At 40.7% G+C, this 24,585-nt stretch overlaps 1 protein-coding gene across 3 annotated transcripts in view; it reads left to right on the top strand.

Annotated features, from left to right (window-relative positions):
• Positions 1 to 24,585, top strand: part of GPSM2 (G protein signaling modulator 2) — a 55,537-nt gene that overhangs the window by 20,871 nt on the left and 10,081 nt on the right. For all 3 annotated transcript variants that reach the window (XM_029062814.1, XM_029062813.1, XM_029062815.1), the window contains 8 exons: positions 16,524 to 16,745; positions 17,135 to 17,270; positions 17,508 to 17,650; positions 18,427 to 18,550; positions 19,448 to 19,563; positions 20,800 to 20,955; positions 21,264 to 21,372; positions 22,724 to 22,853. In XM_029062814.1, the coding sequence (XP_028918647.1) occupies positions 16,524 to 16,745; positions 17,135 to 17,270; positions 17,508 to 17,650; positions 18,427 to 18,550; positions 19,448 to 19,563; positions 20,800 to 20,955; positions 21,264 to 21,372; positions 22,724 to 22,853 (1,136 nt within the window). The remainder of the gene's footprint in view (positions 1 to 16,523; positions 16,746 to 17,134; positions 17,271 to 17,507; positions 17,651 to 18,426; positions 18,551 to 19,447; positions 19,564 to 20,799; positions 20,956 to 21,263; positions 21,373 to 22,723; positions 22,854 to 24,585) is intronic.

Below are 24,585 nucleotides of genomic sequence, written 5' to 3'. Positions count from 1 at the left end.
TATCTAGATCCTAACCGGCTTGGAAGTGAACACTGAATCAGAAGTACCCTAAGGCTCACTTCTCGAAGGTGCTGCTTCACATATGCAGTTAGTCCTCTAGGCTGCTGAGAATTGAATTCAGTCAGTCAATCAGTAGTATTTATTAAGTACTTATTTGGTCCAGAGCACTGTGCTGAATGCTTGGGGGAGAGAGTAATAATAGACCTGATCCCTACCCTCAAGAAACTCACCATCTGTTGGGGAAGACAGACACTAAAATAAATTACAGGTAGGGGAAGCAACTATAATTCTGTAATTCTATTTATTAATATTCATGCTGTTGATGCTTGTTTACTTGTTTTGATGTCTGTCTCTCCCCTTTTAGACTGTGAGCCCGTTGTTGGGTAGGGATTGTCTCTGTTGCTAAATTGCACTTTCCAAGTGCTTAATACAGTATTCTATGCACAGGAAGTGCTCAATAAATTTGATTGAATGAATGAACCTAGTGTAAAGCTATATGCATAAGTACTGTGGAGAGAGGGGCTGGGGGTGCTTAGTGGGTATGAACTCAAGTGCAGACATGACACAGGCATGGAAATATGTAGAGACTAGTAAGGGAAGGCTTTCTAGAGGAACTGTAATTTCAGTGGGACTTTGGAGATGGGGAAAGTACTGGTATGTTGGCTATGAAGGAGGAGGAGGAAGTGTGAGCAAGGAGTCAGTGGTGAGAGGGATGAGTTTGAGGCCCAGAAGGAAGGTTAGTGTTAGAAGAGTGAAACGCGTGGGCCTGGTAGGAGTAGGAGAAAAGCAAGAATAAGTAGGGAGGAGAGAGCTATATGACTGAACCAAGGGAACTAACTGCAGCAGTTGCTTGACAAAATCCCCATGGAAATGAAGCTCCAGACACTTCTGGTTTGGCCTGGGTTTTCTAGTCTGGGGCAGCACCTTACCTGCCATGCTTCCCACTCTTTTCCTTCCTTCTGTCACCTTCCCCGGCCTTAGCCACAAACAGGGAGCTGGGAAAGGACACCTGGAGGTGTTCAAGCTCAAACAGGTATAACTGGCTGTTGACTGTAGTGAAATAAATAGTAAAAGTGGGCAGATTAATCACCATGGAGAAGAGGGGGATAGGAACCCATTTCACCCTCCAACTCGTCCCAGTTATGTAGCACATAGGGTTCTCGTTACATTGGTCCTGACTTAAAAACCAGTTCATGCCCTGACACTGGGGAATGTGGGTTCTTTTGTTCCTCCTGGTGGGGCAGCACGTCACTTTTTTTTTTTATAGCAGATCCAGCGAAAGAATTTCCAGGACATAATGTGCTGATTCACATTCATAAACTAGTACCAATTTCTCTGGATTTTACGCTAATGCTATGTCAAAAAAAAAAAAATCTAAAATTTTACATGAATGATCTCCACAGCAAAAACACCCCCAAACAGGTAGCCCTGGGATGAGTGCGTTGCCCCAAGTTTGGAACTGCTAAGATGTGGGCACCAGTCCGGTCAGAACAGACCTTGGCATTTAGTAGAGCTAGAGCGAACTTCCACTCTTCCTGGTGCCCTGTGGAGTATTGTGGTTGCTTTGCCTTTGCTGGAGGTGGCACCATGGTCCCATTCATTCATTCAATTGTATTGAGCGCTTATTGTGTGCAGAGCACTGTATTAAGCACTTGGGAAAGTACAATACAACAATAAGCAGACACATTCCCTGCCCCCAACAAGCTTACAGTTTAGAGAGGGGAGAGAGACATCAATATAAGTGACAGATATGTACATAAGTGCTGTGGGACTGGGATGGGAGATGAATAATGGGAGCAAGTCAGGGAGATGCAGAAGGGAGTGGGAGAAGAGGAAAGGGGAGCTTTAGTCAGGGAAGGCTTCTTGGAGAAGATGTGTCTTCAATAAGACTTTGAAGAGGGGGAGAGTAATTGTCCGTCAGATTTGAGGAGGGAGGGCGTTCCAGGCCAGAGGCGGGATGTGGGTGAGGGGTCAGCAGTAAGATAGAGGAGATCGAGTTACCATGAGAAGATTAGCGTTAGAGGAGCAAAGTGTGTGGTGCTGGGTTGTAGTAGGAGAGGAGTACAGTGAAGTAGGAGCGGACAAGGCCCTCGTCAGCAGGCCCGGATCAACCTGGACCTAGGTGACTAAAAGGCTGACGTGGCAGAGTGTCATGTTCCTGGCAATGTGATCCTAACTGCCATCTCTCAGCAAGCTGATAGAAAGGCAGCGTGACTACTGCAAGGCGGCTGTTCAGGGGGATAATTTCCACTGTGGTGTCAGGTCTCCCTATTTTTCTGCTACTTTCCTTGACAATGCTGTGCTCCCACAATCCCAGTAACAACCAACCACATCACCGGCAACCCGCGATGGGGCAGAGAGATGGAGGTGAGGAGGGAGCTCTCCTCTGACATTTTAATCATCAGTCATTTATCGAGTGCTTAGTGAATGCAGAGGACTGTACTAAGCGCTTGGAAGAATGCAACAAAACAATAAAACAGACACATTCTCTACCCATAGCAAGCTTACAGTCTAGAGGGGGAGGCAGGTGGTAGTAAAAATAAATCACAGATATGTACCTAAGTGCTGTGGGGGTGGTGTGGATAAAGGGAGCAAATAAGGGAGATGCAGAAGGAAGTGGGAGAAAAAGAAATGAGGGCTTAGGGAAGGCCTTTTGGAGGAGGTGTGCCTTCAATAAGGTTTTGAAACTGGGGAGGGTAATTGTGTCAGATATGAAGAGGGAGGGCATTCAGGCCAGAGGCAGGACGGGGGTGAGGGGTCAGCGGCAAGATAGATGCGATTGAAGCAATCAATCATTTGTATTTATTGAGCGCTTACTGTGTGCAGAGCACTGTAGTAAGCACTTGGGAGGGTACAGAACAGCAATACCACATATATTCCCTGCCCCCATTGAACTTACAGTCTAGAGGTACAGTGAGTAGGTTGGCATTAGAGGAGCGAAGTATGTGATCTGGGTTGTAAGTAGGTGAGTAGCAAGGTGAAGTGGAGGGGGCAAAGCCAATGACTGCTTTAAAGCAAGTGGTAAGAAGTTTCTGTTCTATGCAGAGGTGGATGGGCAACCACTGGAGGTTCTTGATGAGTGGGGAAATGTTGCTTAAACATTTTTGTAGAAAAATGATTCTATGGACTGAAGTGGGGGGGAGGTAGGTTGGTGGATAATCATCAAGGTGGGATAGGATAGGTACTTGGATTAAGATGGATGGAGAGGAAAGGGCAGATGTTAGCAATGTTGTGAAGGTTGAATCAACAGGATTTAGTGATAGAATGAATATGTGGATTGAATGAAAAAGAGTCATGGATAAGGTCAGTGTTATGTGAAACAGGAAGGATGGTAGTGCCATCTACAGTGATGGGAAAGTCAGGGGAAGGACAGGATTTGGCTGGGAAGATAAGGAGTTTATGTTTTGGACACCTTAAGCTTGACGTGACAGGAGGACATCCAAGTACAGATGCCTCGAAGGCAGGAGAAAATGCAAGACTGCAGAGATGGAGAGAGATCAGAGCTGGAGATGTAGATTTGGGAATCATCCGTATAGATACGGTAGTTGAAGCCATGGGAGCAAATGAGTTCTCCAAGAGAGTGGGCGTAGATGGAGAATAGAAGGGGATCCAGAACTGAACCTTGAGGGACACCTGCAGTTGGAGGGTGGAAGGCAGAGGAGGAGTTTCACTCAGGTGTACAGTAAGCCATTTGACTGTCACAATTTTTTGAGCGCTAGGGAAGACCTAGCGAAAAGATTTGTCTTCCAGGAAGTTGGATTTTTCTTTTGGTGGTCAAGTTCTTCATCAGTCTAGCATCCCTCCCTGTGGCCACCACACAACCCTGCTATTCATTCATTCAATAATATTTATTGAGTGCTTACTGTGTGCCAAGCACTGTACTAAGTGCTCGGGAGAGTCCAATACGATGACACACAGATTCTCTGCCTACAATAAACTCACAGTCTAGGGGTGATAGCAGTCACAGACAGAGGTTCTGGTAGCAATCTCAACATGGGTTATCTCTTCTCCCACCATAGTTCTCTAAGGCCTTTTTTAAAAAGAAATCTTCCAAGCCATTTGGAATCCACTTTGGCGATTGCTGTCTGGATTCAGGGAACCCAAGGTGAAAAGATAAAAATCTTGAAATGAACTTTTTTAAATGAAAGAAAATAGATTTATACAAAGATAAAGGCAACTGGATAAATGAAAGAAATAGGATGAAGCTTTGGAGCAAAAACCACAAGGGAAATAGAATATATTTTCTTAAATGGTATTTAAGTGCTTTATAGGTCCCAGGCACACACTAGACTAAACACTGGAATAGTTATAACAGTCAAGTTGGACACAGTCCATGTCCCACATGGGGCTCACAGTCTGAATTAGAGGGAGGAGGATTTAATCCCCATTTTATAGATGAGGTAACTGAGGCACAGAAGAGTGACTTGTCCAAGATCACAGCAGCTAAGTGGTAGAATCAGGATTAGAACCCAGATCTTCTGGCTACTAGACCCATGCTCTTTGCACTAAAGCCATGCTGCTGCTTATAAAATCTTTGTCACAAAGGTACGATTTGAGAATAAGAAAGGGGTCTAAATAAAATTGTGTAATTTTTCAGAAATATACATTTGGAAAAGTATTTTCCTTAGTGAATAGATCATAATTAAGAAAAATTTGCAGGCCTCCATCTTACAGTGAGAATGGTTTCTGAGAAAAAAGCAACATAAAGTGAAGTGAGTTCAATTTTACAAAGTGGGAAGTGTGTGTGTGGTGGAGGTGGGGTGGAGGAGGTGGGTAGGCGGGTTAGGAGTGTTGGCTTAGATTCCAGTCCAAAAGTGAGCATCTTCTACTATGAAATGTAAAAGCAGTGTCCTAAATAAATTATTTCAGAGACAAAAAACCAAGTCTCAGCTCCTCAAAATGGTTCTCATTTTTGAGAACAGTGCTTCTTAGTGCACCTTTTGAGCTCATGGATCAAGGAACTAAAAACAGATGTCCCTCGTTTTTACAAATCCCCTCCTCTCCTCACAGGTGACCGCACCACCCTGGCACCTGTATCTCCTTTCGACCCCCCCATCTGATCCCGATCCCCAAAATCCCGTCTGTCCCTTCTTCATAACATCTCCGGAATCTGCCCCCTCCCACTCAGCCAATTGGCCGGTCTGAGCGCTCTTTCCTTTTTTAATCCTGGCATTTGTCAAGTGCTTACTCTAGGACAGGCCCTCTACTAAGAGGTAGGGTCAGATACCGGCTAATCGGACGGGACCCGGTCCCCATCCTGCATGGGACTCACGGTCAGTGGAAAGAGCCCGGGCTTGGGAGTCAGAGGTCATGGGTTTGAATCCCAACTCTGCCCTTTGTCAGCTGTGTGACTGTAGGCAAGTCACTCACTTCTCTGTGCCTCAGTTCCCTCATCTGTAAAATGGGGATGAAGACTGTGAGCCCCATATGGGACAACCTGATTCCCCTGTGCCTACCCCAGCGCTTAAAACAGTGCTCTGCACATAGTAAGCACTTAACAAGTACCAACATTATTATTATTATTATTCTTAGAAATGGCATAACAAAAGAGAATACAGTTTCATGTAGACTATAAACTTGTTGTGGGCAGGACTGTGTCTACCAATTATGTTGTACTCTTCCAAACATTAAATACAGAGCTTTACAGTAAGCACTCAATAAATAACCATGATGACAATGTAGGTTCAGTCATTCAATCGTATTTATTGAGCATTTATTGTGTGCAGAGAACTGTACTAAGTGCTTGGAAAGTGCAGTTCAGCAACAGGTAGAATAATCCCTACCCAACAATGGTCTCACAGTCTAGAAGGAGACAGACAACAAAACAAAACAAGTAGACAGGCATCACTATCATCACAGTAGATAAATAGAACCACAGATAAATGCTCATCATTAATAAAATAGAGTAGTAAATATGTGCAAATAAATACAAGTGCTGTGGGGAGGGGAAGGGGGTAGAGCAGAGGGAGTAGGGGCGATGGGGAGGGGAGGAGGAGCAGAGGGAAAGGGGGGCTCAGTCTGGGAAGGCTTTCTGGAGGAGGTGAGCTCTCAGAAGGGCTTTGAAGAGGGGGAGAGAGTTAGTTTGGTGGATGTGAGGAGGGAGGGCATTCCAGGTCATCGGTAGGACGTGGGATAGGGGTCGACGGCGGGACAGGTGAGAACGAGGCCCAGAGAGGAGGTGAGTGGCTGAGGAGCGGAGGGTGCGGGGTGGGCAGTAGAAAGAAGAGAGGTGAGGTAGGAGGGGGCAAGGTGATGTCCACACCACTTGCGTGAATTAGCATGACGTAGTGGATAGAGCACGGGCCTGGAAGTCAGAAGGACCTGGGTTCTAATTCCGGCTCTGCCTTGTATCTGCTGTATGACCTTGGGCAAATCACTGCTCTTCCTCTTTGTCTCAGTTACCTCATCTGTAAAATGGAGACAGACTGTGGAACAGGGATGGTGTCCAACCTGATTGGCTTGTATCTACCCCAGTGCTTAGAACAGTGCTTGACAGTCCTTAACAAATGTCATAATCATCATCATAAGTGTGAATTTGTATAAAGTGAAAGGCCTCTTTATTATAGACAAATTGCAATTTTTTAATGTGATTTCTTTAGTAATGTTTACTTCCCCTGAAATTCGGAAATGACACTTGGCAGTCGCTCTAGCATCTGGTGATGGCATGATTTCTTATCCTTTGAGTTATTGTGTTCCTCTGTAATATATTTGATTAGCGAATGATGAATTCAATTCAGTCAGGAACACAAGATATCAAATTACTTTTGAAGTAACTGATGATATCTAAAAATTATAAGTAAACCATCTTTGTTTACCTATTAGCTACTTACTATATTTAACAGTTCCATTGAAACAAAAGCATTGATGACTTTTTTTTTATTGAAATCAGTAATTGTTACCGTAGTCACTCAGCCCTTTCCTTTTATAGAATAAAGTGCATTTTGTTTTAAATTGTGAAAGTGAAGACCAGTCGAAAGTACTGTTTACATTTCTGTCTGCAGTGGCTTTGTATTATAGCAGAATTTTATAGTTGGGAAATCAGTGGTTCTAATATGATAAACTAATAATAAATCTAATTAGCCTTTTCTGGAAAAGCCGTCTCTGAGGTGAGTGATTAGTTCCTCTGTCTTTTAGCAGACAATAAGCACTTAACAAATACCAGAATTATCATTATTATTATTTATGAAGCACTTACTATGTGTCAACCACTGTTATAAACTCTGGGGAAGATACAAGTTAATTAAGTTGGACACACCCCCTGTCCCACTTGGGACTCACAGTCTAAGTAGGAGGGAGAACATGAGAAGAGGCATAGAGAAGTTGTGACCTCTCTTTTGAAATCTGTTTGACTATGCAAGTGGTTAATCCTTTTATTTTTATTTTTCATACAAATCATTTTATTTTGAGAAAAATGACAGCCTTAAACTGAAATTAAAGGTGTCTTCTGAGCACTTACCATGTGCAGAGCACTATACTCAGTGCTTGGGAGAGTCCAATACAACTGTTTCCTGGCCACAAAGAGTTTATAGTCTTATCTTTGTGCTTTATTTTGGAATTTTAAAGAAGTCTTAGTTTCACAAACTCTGGGACCATGTCTTTATAATGTGTTCAGCACTAAGTATATTTTGAGTTGTTTTTTTTTTTTACACTGCTTGCCCAGTACAGTACCCCAAGGACCTAAAGTACAACTGAAAAGTCCATGAAATACAAATAAAGAAAACAGACTGTACATAGCCTGTAATTATAGTGAACAAGTTGCTACCCGGAAGTAAAGGGAGTTTATTGTTGATCACTGCTGAATTCTTTGAAGGTTACTCAGTCAATCAGTGGTATTTATTGAGCACTTAATATGTGCAAAGCACTGTACTAAGCCTAATGACAGACAGCAAACTAATTGACTGTGCCAGGTAGCATTAGGGGTCCTTAGAAAACCACCCAGGATAAGATCAGTTAAGATTTTCCAGTGAAGTGTTTACATTTTAAATCTTTTGTGCTGATAAACATACTCTACTAATCATTTGTTGTTTTCCGAGTACCCTATACTTAGCAATTCTAAAATGAGAGGAGATGACTATATAATTTAAGTAGGTATTTGCTAGCTTCTGGAATCATTTTTAAATTTTTGTTGATTCTGTAGATGGCTACAATAGCTCAGTAGTTTAGAAATTCATGCTTAAGAGGTTTCTTTTTGAGTGTTCCTTCTCTAAACTTTTTCTTGCTGCAATTCAGAAACAGTTTGATGATCACAAAAGCTAAGCAGGTCTGTCATGTCCCTCTACTTAGGCTGTGGAATTTCAGAGAGTGGGTAGGTTATGCTTTTTTTGTAGGTAGCTTGGGTATGCTCTAGCTGAAAATGCTGTTGCAAAGCTGTGAATTTCCAGCTAGAGGAGACTAGGCAATCAGGTTTTGTACGGTGTTCATGATGATAATTCCTGGAAATGCTTGGCAACTGTGTGGATTGGTGGAAAACTTTCTTCTTATTGTCAGAAAAATTGCACTAAATGTATAATCAAACATTCTGCTACCTCAGATGATTGCTTTTTTACTTCATCTGAAGCCCAGCGTAATCCTTCAGGTTTTTGTCTTATTTTCCTGAAATCTTACTCATAGGGCAGTAGTCACATTCATTTCTTTCTTACTCATTAAGGAATAATTTCTTCAAACTTGAACATTTAAAAAAGTATGAGTTTTAAATGTGTATTTTCCATAAGGCTAATTGAATCTTAATATTTTTTTCCAGAGTTGTAATGATGCTTTTGTGAAGATTCAATTTTGATTATTAAGTAGATGGATGCCATGTAGAATGTAGTTCAGAAGACATTTGAGTTTTTTTCTTCAGGTTTGAACCTCAATGTTGCTGTCTAAAGCAGTATGTTTCTTTAAAAGTAAATACAGATCAAAAATGGAAGTAGTTGTGTTGTGGTGGTAACAATACTGAAACCAGCTTGTTTCTTTAATTATGTTATTTTTACAGAATGAAGTTAATTTAAACCTGAGGTTAATTTAGGGTGCTTATTCTTTTCTTTCTAATTTGAGTTATCAGTTTAGAAGCCCCTGTTTTCAGGAGAAAATTTAGTCTCAATTTATGGAAAAACCTGTTTTTTTTTTAAATTTCCAAAAGCACAACACCAAGGTAACTCATTCTCAGTGTACCTTCCTCCTTTTAGAACCTTGCACAAGTCAGAAATCCAGGTCTCATCTCAGAGCCAATTCATTCATTCAGTCATATTTATTGAGTGCTTACTCTCTGCAGAGCACTCTACTAAGCACTTGGGAGAGTACAGTACAACAATAAACAGACACATACCCTGCCCACAACAAGGTTACAGTCTGCAGCCAATTTGATCTGTCTTCCAGTCCTGGCAACCTCCCAGTGCTGGTCTGGGTCCACCTAGTTGTGGCACAGTGGCAGAGACACCTAAAAGCCCAAGTGAGTTGGCCCAAATCAGAAATGATTTCATTTCCACACATCTGTTTAGATTCTGAGCCCCATGGTGGACAAGGGACAGCAGCATGGCCTAGTCAAAAGAGCAAGGGCCTGGGTGGAAAACTTTGTCAGCAAAATGTTTGATTGTACATTTAGTGCAATTTTTCTATCTCAGATGATTGTCTGCTTTTTAACTTCATCTGAAGCCCAGGGTAATCCTGCAGGCTTTTGTTTTATTTTCCTGGCTTTGTGACCTTGAGCAAGTCACTTCATTTCTCTGTGCCTCAGTTCTTCTGTTCTCCCTTCTACTTGGAATGTGAGCCCCATGCTGGGACAGGGACTCTGTTCAACCTAATTAACTTTGTATCTCCTCCAGCACTTAGAATAGACTGTAAGCCCGTCAATGAGCAGGGACTGTCTCTATCTGTTGCCGATTTGTACTTTCCAAGCACTTAGTACAATGCTCTGCACGTAGTAAGCGCTCAATAATAATAATAATGTTGGTATTTGTTAAGCGCTTATTATGTGCAGAGCACTGTTCTAAGCGCTGGGGTAGGCAAAGGGGAATCAAGTTGTCCCACTTGGGGCTCACAGTCGTAATCCCCATTTTACAGATGAGGGAACTGAGGCACAGAGAAGTGAAGTGACTTGCCCACAGTCACACAGCTGACAAGTGGTAGAGCGGGATTCGAACCCATGACCTCTGACTCCAAAGCCCGGGCTCTTTCCACTGAGCCACGCTGCTCAATAAATGCTGTTGAATGACTGAATGATTGTTTGACACTTAGTAATCGCTTTAGAAATACCATTAAAAAAAAAAGGCTGTCCAACCTGATTAGCTTTTTGTCCAACCCAGCCCTCAGTATGGTGTTTGGCACATGATAAGCACCTAACAAATTCCACAATCATTATTTTCCAAAGGCAGAGCTGAGCAGCTGGTGTTCCCCCATGGACCCTGCAGGCCATAATACAATTTGCTGCACTCTGTAATAACTCAAGGGGTGAGCTCTCATTGTTGATTTGATGTGGCCCACCTTCTGAACACATAATACCCCGTGGAGCAGAGCGGGAGTAAGAGTTGCAGGGCTATTCCAGCCGAGCTGGGATGGAGCTTTGTGCTCACCCGGTACATCCTTGGGGACTTTTGCAGAACCTGTGAACTGCCTGGAATTTTCAATCAGTCAATCACTAGTATTTTTGGAGCACCTACTGTGTGCATAGTACTGCTTGGGAGTACTCGGACTAAGTGCTTGGGAGAGTATAGTAGAATTAGAGGATCTGATTTTTGTCCTCAAGGAGCTTACAGTGTTGTAGGGGAGACAGACCCAAAATAATTTACAAGTTGAAGAGACAGGAAAAAAATGGACAAGTGCTTAAATATTAGGGGAAGTCAATTTGTGTGGGCGTGCTCTCTGAGTGAAAAAGTGTCACTGGTATATAGGTTTTGAAGTGGTAGTTGGGAGATATTATTTGGGAGAAGGAGAATTAAAGAGGAAATGTGTTGTGATAACAGAATGATTATAAATTTTGTGCAGTTTTTCTAACAATAAAAAAGGTTTCCACCAATCCACACAGTTGGGATTTCTGAAACTGAAACTTTGAAACTGTGTAGAGCACAGGGCTGTATTCTTCCCATCCCTTTTTTTTAGTTTTAAAATATCTATTCATTAACTTTACTGAATGAAACCTGATTAATGCATCCAGTTTTTTTTGTTTTGTTTTGTTTTGCAAAATGAACCCAAATAAGTCCTCCCTGTGGATTTCTTGAAGAGGTTTCCAGTAGCCGCTGTTTGTTTCCACTGTGGCATTCAGGACCTCCCCACTCTAGTTATGAATTACTGGGCTCCCCCTTGCTCGTACCGTGGTCTCCTTTGTCGGCTTCAGGCCGGGCGTGTGTGAGTTGCTGCTAAGAGATTCCTAAGGCACCCAAAATGACTCCAGCGGACCAGATCTACCGTGGGTCAGCTCCCAGGCCAAAAGGTTCAGTGAGTGGCAGAACTTTTCTGTTGCCCTCCTAAAGGTTCTTACCTCCAAATTAAAGGGGTAACCCAACAAGTTACCTTGCCCAAAATGACACAGCTTCTAGGAAGAACTGGAATTAGAAACTGGTTCTTCTGATTTCTAACCTAAAGTTATTTTCACTTCACCTGGTTCAGTTTACTTGGTAAATATGCTTTATGTGTCGTTTCTGGCATTTACATTCACATTTCTCTTCAAACACCTGCAAACTACTGTATATAAAGCTTTGATTCTATTGTTTGAACTCCCTTTTTTTTTCAAGAAAAAGTATTTATATGATTATGATGCATTCCTCTCAGCTGCCAAGCTTCCTAGAGAAAAATGGTCAGAAATACTGTAAATAACCTTGTTTTTGAAAAGTTTTCTTGGGCTACTGTGGTAGAGAGTTTATCGACCCCGTATTGTAATTTCATTTGATTTTTGTTTAGGAATTTTTCTTGGATATTTTTTCTGCTATTCAGAGAAATACTTCAAATACACTGAATTGTCATAATTTATTTTCTCTCTGAAAAGGGGGACATGGGAAGAAAATAAATCATAGTATTTTGGGGCTTGTTTTCCCTTTTAGCAGTAATGAATAATAGTGTTTTCTGTAAACAGTCAAATTAATTGATTATGCCCTCTATAAGAAAAGATGAAGTGGTATAAATGTGAGAAGCTTGTTAAATCTTAGAATTGTATGCTCTGAAAATGGACATTAATGAGTGAAATTTAAAATATCCCAGCACTAAAAAGGATCTTAAATCATCTAAGAAGGTTGTCTGCTGTTAGAGAGTACCTGACAATGGCAGATCCTGGTGATTCCTCCGCCTCCCTGAGAGCTTTCTAGCTGTCATTCAGCATACCCCAGAAATACTGAGGGAGAGGTGTTCCTCCTTTCTAATCGGGGGCCAGAAGTTATTTCTTTATGGATTATTTCTTTTCTAACCCAGGCCATTAACCCATCTCCCACTTTACCTTCTTTAGACCTGTTAGCTGGTGGTTGGCCAAAAAATGTGAGACTGCAGTACCGGATGCCTGGGTCCCACATCCTTGTATACCACTGTGAGACCATGTGCCCTGAAACCTGAATTACAAAGAGAGTTCTTTAGTATTCCTCTTTGTTAACGATACTGAGAAAATTAATTGCTAAAATGCCCCAGTCAGAAAACCTGGATCTGCTCCTGCCCCTAAATGATCGAAGATAGATTAGGGTAGGGAATTATTGGACTGGAGTTTTGGTCAACTCTCGAGGGCCACGTATCATCAGAATATTTGTTTTTCACAGTCCCCGGTATCTAACGTTTAAGACATTTATTGAGAAAGGTTCTCTTTTGTCAAAATTGACCTGTATCATGTTTATTAGCATATTTACAAGTGGTGTAGTCTCATGTGAAATGAAATGTGTATATATTTTTACTTTTTGCTCCATCTGGTAATGGGCTGGATGCAGCTCCAAGCTCTTAGTTGACACCTTGTAAATTTATAGCACTTAGTATTTTCGCATCAAATATCTCATTTTAGCCTCACAAAACACATCCCTTTGAGATAGAAGCAAGTATCACTCTCCCCATTTTGCAGATGAGGAAAAAGCATGAAGATTTGAAGCGACTTGCCCGGGGTCCCTATGAGTCAATCAATAATATTTGAGTGGTTACTGTGTGCAAAACCACTGTACTAAGCACTTGGGAGAGTACAACATGACAGAGTTGGTAGACCTGCTCTCTGCCACAAAGAGCTTATTTATAGTCTAGGGGAGGGAGACAGACATTTAAATGAATTTCAGATATGTACAAAAGTGCTGTGGAGCTGAGGATGGAGTGAATATCAAGGATTCGAAGGGTACAAATCTAAGGGCATAGATGATGCAGAAAGGAGAGAGTGTAAGGAAAATGAGGGACTTGTCCTCACCGACTTTCCTGCCATTCAGTAGATGGTCACACTCCCCACTTTCCAAGCATTATTAAAATCACATCTCCTCCAAGAAGCCTTCCCTGATTAAGTCCTCATTTCCCACATTCCCTCTTCCTTTTGCACTGCCTTTGTGCATGCATTTGTACCCTTTATGCAACCTGCCCTGGGCCCCCGAGCACTTTTGTACATATCTAATTTATTTTAATATCTGCCTCCCCTTCTACACTGTAAGCTCCTAGTGGTCAGGGAATATGTCTCCCATCCCTGTTACAGTGTACTCTCCCAAGTGCTTAGTGCAGTGCTGTGCACATGGTGAGCACTCAAAAATGATTGATAGTGATAGCATCTATTAAGAAGACACGGTGGAGATTAGACGTGGTCACTGTCCTACAGAGGGCTCCAACCTAAAATATTCCACGATCAATCAGTGGTGTTTACTGAATGATTACTATTTGCCGAGCACAGTACCAAGCACTTGGGAGAGCATAATTTAAGAGATACATTCCCAGCCCTTAACGAGCTTAAACGCACACACCACAGGCCAGTAACAGAGCAGGTCTTCTAACTCCCAGGCCCATGCTCTTTGCAGTAAGCTTGACTGCCTAATATAGATATCTCGTAGATAAAGTCCTGCTCAGACTTGAGTCAGCCTGCAGGTCCTCAAAAACATCAGACTACTTTATCGAGTAAGACAGATGGTCTCTCCAATCCACTGCTCTGTCTCCACCAGTGACAGCCAGATTCTTAGAGGAACCAAGTGATGGTTGCTCTCCTAGGCTTACTTCTGTTATCCCTGATATTTCTCTCTGCATCTCCTGTGTTTTTCCTCCAGTTACCCATTATGGACCCTTGAGTCCTTGAATTTATCCAGGCCCCTCTTGAACTATCGATCATTTTTGGTTAGCACTACTTCTTGCGGTAACAAATTCCATACATTTACCTTGTTTTTGATTTTTGTTTTGCATCTACCACCATCCCCCCATCCTGTTTTGTGGGATCTGGAGAATAGCAATTCAGTGATTGCCCTGTCCATGCCTCTCCTGATCTTGAATCATATGAGATCTCCTGCAGGGTTGGGTTGAACCAGCCCGAGCCAAACTCAAGCTAGATTCTAGCAAGGCTCACACCTCTACCAACCTGGAAAAATGAATTATTCATGCTTATGTTGTTGGTTGGTCTGCATAAAAAGGACATTCAGTACATTCTGGAATTGACTTACCAATAAGGAAGGTCTCATGGTTTTGACGGCTATGGGCCACACAACTTGCAGGGCCCCAGTGAGCATAATATCCAGCTTGTACAGATTGCATGTGCTATTTAGGTATTCTCTACTTAGATTTGCATTCATGTAATCTTGTCTGCAGAGTCTGTCGGCTCCATAAATGGAAGAAGCCAGGTGTCAATTATGTACACAAGCTGGAACTATAGATAGCATTTTAAACAAGAGCAGTATTCTAACTCTGTAGCAGGAAAGATTCTTGAAGGCCTCTTATCCCTTTTGCGATACATTCCTTCTGAATTGTCTCTACTCACTTGTTCTTTTTATAGCAATTATCCCTCAACCATAAAATTCCTGGCCAAAGTCATTCTCTTTCCTTCAGTAAAGTGTTTCTACTTAAGTCCTATTTATATCTGATTTACATAACATGGAGATTTTATAGATTAGAGACATTACTAGAAGAGAAGAAATAATTGGCATGTTGCTGAATAATTTTTGCAAATTTTGCTGAATGCATTTTTTTAAAGTTTCATGGTTGGAGAACACCAGGGAGGATGTTTTCTGTTTTATGCTTCTCAAGTACGTAGCCTAGTGCTCTGCAAACAGTAGTTACTCAGTGCTGTGGATAATGGTGATCTGAAACAGTTTATATGCCAGCGGTAGTTGTTAAGCACTTCCTCTGTGCCAGGAACTGCACTAAGCACTAGGGTAGATACAAGATAATCAGGTTGGGCACAGTCCCTGTCCCACATAGAACTCAAAGTCTAGGTAGGAAGGAGTAAGATTTATCCCCCATTTTACAGATGAGGAAACAGAAGCAAAGGGAAATTAAGTGATTTGCCCAAGGTCACACAGCAGAGAATTGGCAGAACTGGGGTGAGAACCCAGGTCTTCTCATTCCCAAGCCTGTGTTCTTTCCACTAATAATAATAATTGTGGTATTTGTTAAGGGCTCACTTTGGGGCCAAGCACTGGGGTAGATAGAGGCAGTCATGTCCCACATTGGGCTCACAGTCGTAACCCCCAGTTTACAGATGAGGTAATTGAGGCCCAGAGAAATGAAGTGACTTGCCCAAGGTCACACAGGCAAGTGGCGGAGCTGGGATTAGAACCCATGACTTTCTGACTCTCCGGCCCATGCTCTATCCAGTACATCATAGGGCCACACTCCTTGTACTGTCCCAAATGCTGAGAATAGTGCTCCACACTGAGTAAGCACTCGGTAAGAACTATTGATTATAGATTATGCTAAGTATTCTTCATTGATTGAATCCAACTGCAGGTCATCCTTGCCACCAGAAAGTCAAGTTTTCAGTTACCTGTGCCGGTTCCATGGAAGGAACGGGCCTTTGTTCCCTCAACTTTTTGGGTTGCATTTCTAGTCTTGTTCATCCCAGAACTCTAACAAGACTTCAGCAGGGATGATAAAACCCCTAAAATTGATTTTTCTGACCCATTCTCTCTGTAAATCTACCCATGCACTCCCAAAGTCTCCTCTTCCCCCCCCCCCAACCCCCCACCAACCTCTTTCTCTTCAAAATGAAAAGTTGGCTCCTGTTTCCAAGGAATTTTTTTTCAGTCCTTTAATTCTAGCTTCCTATATCCTGGAGAAGTGGTATATAAAAGGAAGGAAGTATTTCTGAGAATATCAAGCTGTCACACTTGTGGAGGTGGTTCATTATAACAGACTTTAGGTTGGAATCCATGTAAAGAGCTATCCTGGGTAACAGATTACATTATATTTAAGGATCTGTGCCCTGGCTTATCCTCAAATTAAGAAAAGAAGTCCAAATAAATTTTGTCTCAATGATATTTATATATAAGGGTACTTGAAATGTTGAGGAGACTCTTCTTATCGAGGAGCCCATTAAAATCACTTGCCGCATTTGGATTGCATTAGTTGAAGATGGAAATGCTTAATCTGCAATGAAATGTCATCAGTGTCTCTCCTGTGTAATTTTGTAGAATGGAAGCTTCTTGTCTGGAGCTAGCCTTGGAAGGGGAGCGACTCTGTAAAGCAGGAGACTGCCGGGCCGGTGTTTCGTTCTTTGAGGCCGCAGTTCAAGTAGGAACCGAAGACCTAAAAACACTAAGTGCTATTTATAGCCAGTTGGGCAATGCCTATTTCTACTTGCACGACTATGCCAAAGCTTTAGAGTATCATCATCATGACTTAACCCTTGCAAGGTAACATCTTTCCCATTTCTGGTACTTCTCTAGCCTTCTGTTGTCATAGCCAATTTTGTTAAATTGTTTGGAATTGTGGGTATTTTAGACAAAAAAAACCCCCAAAACATATGGCACTTCAAAAAAAGTCATCTGAACTTTAGGTTGAATCATAACTGTGAACCAGAATTGAAACTTAAAAAATGATATTTGGAATGGTCTGTTTCAATCTATTTTAATGCCCAAATGGTCGAACTTTATCTTCTTGAAAGGGGATCTAAATCCACATATACTCCTGACTTTTCTTAATTTGCTTGGAAAGAAAATGTTATATTTGGCTGTTACCAGTTGTTTCAGTGTAGTGTCTGCTAAAATTAGATGATCACACGTGTCTTCCCTTTTATTTTCAGGACGATTGGAGACAAATTAGGTGAAGCTAAAGCTAGTGGTAATCTAGGAAACACTTTAAAAGTGCTTGGGAATTTTGATGAAGCTGTAGTTTGTTGTCAGAGACACCTCGACATTTCCAGAGAGCTTAATGACAAGGTAAAAAATAATGGAATATTTGATCTTATGATATAAAAAATGTTCTAAGACTTTCTGTTTTTGTTTTTCCCCGACATACACAGTATGTCTTTATGACTTGGGTAAAATAAGTGAAAAGTACAGTGGTGGCTCAGATGGGAAAATCAACATTTTCATTTACCCTGTGAAATAGATGAAATTTTTTTCAGAGGAATGGCCTGAGATTTAAAATTTTACCTACTTTGAATCCCAATTTAGGTTGGGGAAGCAAGAGCCCTTTATAATTTGGGGAATGTATACCACTCCAAAGGAAAAAGTCTTTGCTCTCTTGGAACTCATGATCCAGGAGAATTTCCAGAAGAGGTGAAGATGGCTTTGCAGAAAGCTGTGGATTACTATGAGTGAGTAGAGCAGTATTATCGTTTTGGGGCCTTTGTGTCATCTTCCACTTCAATAACGATAATCACTGTGGTATTTGCTTACTGTGTGCCAAACATTGTATTAAGCCCAGCGGTAGATACAAAATACCTCATAATGTAGGTGGGGGGGGGAGAACAGCAAATCCTCCTCATTTTACAGGAAACTGAGGCATAGAGAAGTTAAATGACTTGACCAAGGTCATAGAGCAAGTAAGTGGAAGAACCAGAATTAGAATCCAGACCCTCTGACTACTTTGCCAACTCTGCTTCTCGATATTCAGGACCTAACTGAATATGGAATTCAATATTTTACATGTTCAAAGCTCCAGGTTCCCTTAAAATTGGAATCTTTTTCAACTCCTTAAATGTGTATTCTCTTATAATTGGAATAGTACCATCTAGTGGCAGTGTATAAAATGACATTGAAAGATTGATTCTGTGTTCCAAGCAAAGAATGGAAAATGCAGAGTTTGAACGTCGTAACCACTGCGAAAGAAATGATTTTCGATTTAAGTATCTCTGTACCTCTATCCAAACCCAATCTTTCCCCCTGTTCCAGTACAAAATGCACCCAAACCAAACAAGGTAGTCTTGGTCATATCCCTGAAGAAAAACCTGGAGTTTTGTAGTTGTGTATCATATGTATTAACCTAGTTTTAGTGATGGGGACATTACAGGACTCGGAATTAGATAGGACCCAGTCTAAATAGAAATGCTATTTCCAAACGTTTATCAGTATTTGTTTCTTTGACACTTAGGGAAAATCTGTCGTTAGTCACTGCATTAGGAGACCGAGCAGCCCAGGGCAGAGCCTTTGGAAATCTGGGAAACACTCATTATCTTCTGGGTAACTTTAAGGATGCTGTTTTGTCTCACGAACAGGTATGATCATGACTGTGGCATGGCCTCAGACAATCAATAATTTCAGGAAGAATATCCACTCGCTAATGGTCATTGCTCTCCCAGCTACTGTTGGGGTTTGCATTAAGATTTTTTTAAAACAACTATAAACTGGTTGCAGCCCTGATTCAGTTTCTCTGAGACTTTTCTTTATGCATAGGCCTGAAAAGTAAATGAGCTTAATTCTCCCAGGTACAGGTTAATCTCTGTCTTCGTATACGGAGCAAAAGTGCTTTGAAATCCAGCTTTCCGTTCATTCCATTCAAATGTATTCCATTCAGTCATATTTACTGAGCTCTTACTTTGTGCAGAGCACTGTACCAAGCACTTGGGAGAATACAATTCACCAGAGCTGGCCGACATGTTCCTCGCTCAAGGTGAGCTTATAATCTGTCTGATGGTTAGCCTCGCTGTTGGTCCAGCACTCCTCTGGGAATCGTGAGACCCGAGTTCTAGCCCCAGTTCTGCCTGGAGCTGGGTAGCATAGGCGAAGACCACACGGATAATTCACAGTGTGCTGCCAACTTGCTCGTGACATTCCACGCCCCAGCGGGAACATGGCTGGCAGGTACGAGAGAGTGCGGATACCACTGTGTGAGCCACCGACACTATAATTTCCTCTCCGTACGTTCTCGGTCCTGAAATCTCAGGGCCAAGTCTCATCCTTTTTTTTTTTGGTGAGACATTAGATCATCATCAACATCCTCTTATGGCATCTTAGAGTCACCCGTCTTTAGGTATCTAAGTTTAGTCACCTCTCAAAGATATGCCAGTCTTGAGCTTCTTGAAGCTTTGGATGAGCTTTATGGAGTTTGCTTAATATAGGACAAAGCACCCTGCAATCATGTACATGACCAAAATTGATATTTTCTCTTTCAGAGGCTTCTTATTGCAAAGGAGTTTGGAGATAAAGCAGCTGAAAGAAGAGCATATAGCAACCTTGGAAATGCATTTGTGTTCCTTGGAGAATTTGAAACTGCTGCGGAATACTACAAGTTAGTTCGTTATTTTTATACACAAACGCAAAATGCAAATTCTGAATGAACAGCAATCCTCGCCTGGATTTTTTGAAGTTATTCTTTAAGACAGAAGCTTGAATATTTAATTCGCTTTTATTGATATCGTTTGGCAGCAATTTCAGGACTTTTGTTGTTAATCGTATTTTTTGAGCGCTTATTGTGTACAAAGCACTGTACTAAGCGCTTGGGAGAGTATCGTATAATATCAGACACATTCCCTGCCCACAGCTAGCTCACAGTCTAGAGGACTTCTATTAAAGTTCAGATGTCTGTATTAAATATATACAACACACCGGAGCTTAATTTTACTATTAGATAATCTTTCCCTAGGTGTTCACATTTTCAGAGCAACTTATATATTTACATTTTGGTATTAAACAGAAATGTAACTGAGGTTTGCATATTAGTCATTAAAAAGGTGACTGTCACTGTGAAGTGAATAAAGACTTGTTGAGTGATCGTTTTTACAGTGCTCTGCACACAGTAAGCGCTCAGTAAATACAACTGAATGAATGATTGAACAGAAAATTCTTATCACATTCTTCTATCATGCTAATTCTCTTTGCTTCCAAACATTTTTGTCTATGCACTTTTGCTGCTTTTCATATAATAAAAATACCCTTTTGTTTGGTTATCTTCAACAATAGCATGCAAAGGGAAAAATCCAAGGTTTTATTTGGTAAATGTTTTAATTTTGGGCAAACATTTTAATCCATAAAGCAGTTGTGAAATGCAAATCATCCTCAATGTGTTTACTAAAATAACAGAAGTTATTTGAATGAAGGGATGCATTTACAGAAAAATATAGTACTGAAAATTAGCCCACTGAACATTTTAGTCAATTGATTTTCACATTTCTATATTTTTTCCCATTCATCATCTATAAAATAACATCCTCAAAACTTTTGCCCCCTGTGGGTCGGGGTATTGTCTTTATTTGCTATTCTTGCATTTACCACAGGGTTTATTTCAGTGCCTTGTTACAGGTTTGTAGTAATGCCACTAGTATTATTAACAATAATATATATTTTCCTCTGTTTCCCAAATTTTGCTTGTCTATTCCTCACTTAATTTTCAAAATAAAAGATTCACATTCATAAAAGTAGAATAGAGTAGCACAGACTTTATAAGCAGAGGATAATGACTTATTTTTTCATTTGTGTTAACTGAGACTATATTTATTTTTAGAAATTAATGTATCTTTGTTTTCAGGAAGACGCTACAACTGGCCAGACAACTTAAAGATAGAGCCATAGAAGCACAGTCTTGTTATAGCCTTGGAAATACGTACACTCTGCTTCAAGACTATGAAAAAGCCATTGATTATCATCTGAAGCACCTAACAATAGCTCAGGAGTTGAATGATAGGTAAAATTTGCCAAGACTGTCTAATTTTTGTTTGCCCTATTAATTTTTTAAGGAATCTTTCTGATTGCATAGGCAAGATATGATTTTAAATATTTTTTCAATAAATTTCCTAGTATCAAAGTTCACAACTGGACCCTGAACTCAAGATATTCTAGGGTATATTGGTTCTTTGGGAGCATATTTATATCAGGAGCATATTCTACACATTTGAATGAAAGATAAAATGCTAGGACTTCGTAATATCTTGAGTTAGTGCTAGGCAGCCTGGCCTTCTGCAGTAGAATAATATTTACTGATTTGTGTTGCAGGATTGGTGAAGGGAGAGCCTGTTGGAGTTTAGGGAATGCATATACAGCATTAGGAAATCATGATCAAGCTATGCATTTTGCCGAAAAACACCTGGAAATTTCCAGAGAGGTATGACTGAAACTTTCTTTTATCTATCTCGAGTTACAAATGGGTTTAAAGAAATGCAGTTTCTTTCTCCCTCCCCTACCTAAAGTGTTTCTATATGGCTAGGTGGAAGGGTGGATTACATAGCTGTCTTCATATAAAGTCATTCAAAAGCAGAAACAGTAGCCTCTGGGTAGTAACCTCTTTGCACTGACTTTGGTGAAGCTATTTTTGATGACAAGTGAACGGAGGTAGAATTATTTGTCAAAACAGTTGGTTTCATCCCTGTACCACCTCAGCATATTGAAGGAATTGTTCTAGATTGGTGTCCTCTTGGGAAAACAAAATTACCGTCAATAATTTTAGCTGGGCTTTGAAGATGGGGAGATGGTAATCTTTTGGATATAAAGCCGGAGGGAGGTTGAGAGCAAGGGGTAGAGAGGGAGAGGGAGAAGATCGAGGCCCAGTATTATTTCACTGACATTTTTGGATTCATTTCCCTTTTCTGTTTTTTGTTGTTTTCCTGTGGACATATGAAAGGTCGTGTTCTTTTCTGGTTTATTTAACTGGCTTCTTCCCACCTAATGGAGACAAGGAACTGGGATCATATGGTTTGACTGCACAGTTCTTCATTATTGAGTCACTGTGCTCAATCTACATTGACACAATCAGCCCAATTTACCATGTTTTAAAATGCCTGAAGTTTAGAGTGACAGAACTGTAGTATACAAAAATTGCTATTGTGATACCGTTACCCTGCAGAACACCTGAGCCAGTATTGACATTCAAAATAATATGTTAGTAGGACAGTGTTTGGAGTAGAATCATTAGGTTGAGAGACTAATCTTAGTGTTAGTCTCACTTTATTGTTCAGTAACAAATGGGAGATTTGTGGTTAAAACAGTATAAATTTATGCAGATTCCTAGCTTTTAGAAACTTCAGAGTGCAATTAGTAAACAAAAGTGTGAAAGTTAATATTTTAGTATTAGTAGTACTTACTGAGTACCTACTGTGTCCTACTGTGTGCAGTGCATGGGGCAGTACTAAAATGCAAATGACATGCCATGCTCACAATCAGTCAGTACTGTACTAAGAGCCCTCTACTAAGCGTTTGGGAAAGTACAATGTAATAGAGTTGGTAGGCAAATTCCACAAGGAGCTCACAGTCCACAAGGATTAGGCAGGCATACAAGTATTTGCAGAGTAAATAAAATAGATAATTTAACTTGGAACCTTTGTTATAAAGGAAGTGAATTTAGTATTTTGTCTTAATTTTAGTAGTTGGAAGACCTCAGGTAAGTATTCTTAATTTTCATGATCATATTTCTTTGAAGGACTCTTAATTCTTTTAAAATTATTCTTTTGTTGTTTCAGATCGGGGATAAAAATGGTGAGCTAACGGCCAGACTTAATCTTTCCGATCTGCAAATGGTTCTTGGTTTGAGCTACAACACAGATAGCTCATTGATGTCTGAAAATCATGAAACAGATAACGACTTTCATGGTGAGTGCCTAACTTATGGAACTCAGGTTCAGCATTGTTTTCTAATGTTTATTAAGCTCTTATGGATGAAACATTGTATTAAACTCTGAGGTAATTATGAGAAAATTAATTAAGGTAAATGTCCCACAAAGGGGCTCACAATTTTTCTAGGCAAGGACAGGTAGTCCCAGTGAATGATGTGCACTTAATCCACAGTGAAAACAATTTATAGATCACTGACCAAAACCATTAAGAAAATATCAGGTAAATACTAATCTGTAAGGCTGGGGTGGTCCCTGGGTATCCACTTGACTGTTCTAGGTAATCATCATCACCCGTGGTATTTATTGTGTGCTTACTGTGTGCAGAACACTGCACTAAGCTAAGCGCTGGGGAGAATACGGAACAACAGGGTTGGTAGTCTTGTTCCTTGCCCACCACGAGCTGACAATCTAGAGGGAATTGGTCTTCATTGAGAATTGCTATAATTCTTCTTAGATTTTAGAAGTAAGGAGGTTGGCTTTTGCCTGGGCTCTGCTCTTGTTGTATTGTGGGGGAGGCAGGGGGTTGCTCCAGTTATCAGTGCAGTTCATTTCCTACTCTGTCCGTGTTTTCCTCCCCCCCCCCCCAATCCCCTCCCGGGCACTCTCGATCCTTGAAGCCCTGGGGACATTTTAAAATAAAATTAAAACTGTGTAACTTAGACTTCCGTGCCTTTCCTAAATCATTTGACTTTAAAAAGCATCTTGTAGATTCGTAAAATTAAATGCAGTGCCGTGACTCTCATGAACTGGAGGTGCAGAGGAAGATCAGTGTAATGTTAACACACATTATAACTGTAATGAATTCTGCTATTTGTCCTACTTTTTAGTCATTTTATTGAAAATTTTTTGTCTCTTTTTTTTGGTGTGGCAGCAAATCTGTTGTCTGGGCTAATTTTTAATTATATTTAAAAAGAATTTTATCCCTCTCTCTTTGTCTCCAGTTTTCCTAGGGATGTAAAAGGACCATGGTCACACTTTAGGAAAGAACACAGTGACTTCAGCAAACACATTTTAAAGTCTTTAACGTTATAGATTTCTTTTCTGCTTCATTATTTGTTTTGTTCTAATTGTTCACACCAAAGAGGGAAGAAGTGGTTGGAGAGGAAAAAATTTCATTTCCTGCTTTTCAAAGTGGATCTGGAATTTAAGATTTTAAAGGGTAGAAAACTCAAAATTGTCACTTATTAGTAATTTTGTCACATATTAGTAATCCCTCACGGTTGATGATTTCTACAAAGTTGGTATTTATCAGCGCCTGACCTTAATATTTGAACAGGTCCAGGATTGACTGGATATGGAGATTGACCCATCTTCCAATCAGTGTTATTTGAGTGTCTACTTTAAGTGCTTGGGAGGGTGTACAGTACAGTAGAGTTGGTAGACACAATCCCTGCCCTCAGGAAGTTTACAATCTAGTGGAGGAATCAGACATTCAAATAAATTACAGATAGGAGAAGTAGCAGAGTCCAAGGATATGTACATAAATGTTGTGGGGCTGGGATTAGGGTGCTTATCTAATTGTTTAAGGGGAGCAGACAGAAGTGCATAGGCCACACAGAAGAGCAGGTGAATAGGGTGGGGAAATGAGAGATTAGTCAGCGAAGGCTTCTTGGAGGAAATATTGTAATCTCAACCCCAAAGGAAGAAACAAATTTATTTTTAATTTTTGCTGTTTATTATTTCTACTTATGGCACAAATGGGAAATCAT

This window comes from Ornithorhynchus anatinus, chromosome 4, assembly GCF_004115215.2.
Source record: "Ornithorhynchus anatinus isolate Pmale09 chromosome 4, mOrnAna1.pri.v4, whole genome shotgun sequence".
Taxonomy (NCBI): Eukaryota; Metazoa; Chordata; class Mammalia; order Monotremata; family Ornithorhynchidae; genus Ornithorhynchus; species Ornithorhynchus anatinus.
This window is presented reverse-complemented; position numbering and strand designations above follow the sequence as displayed.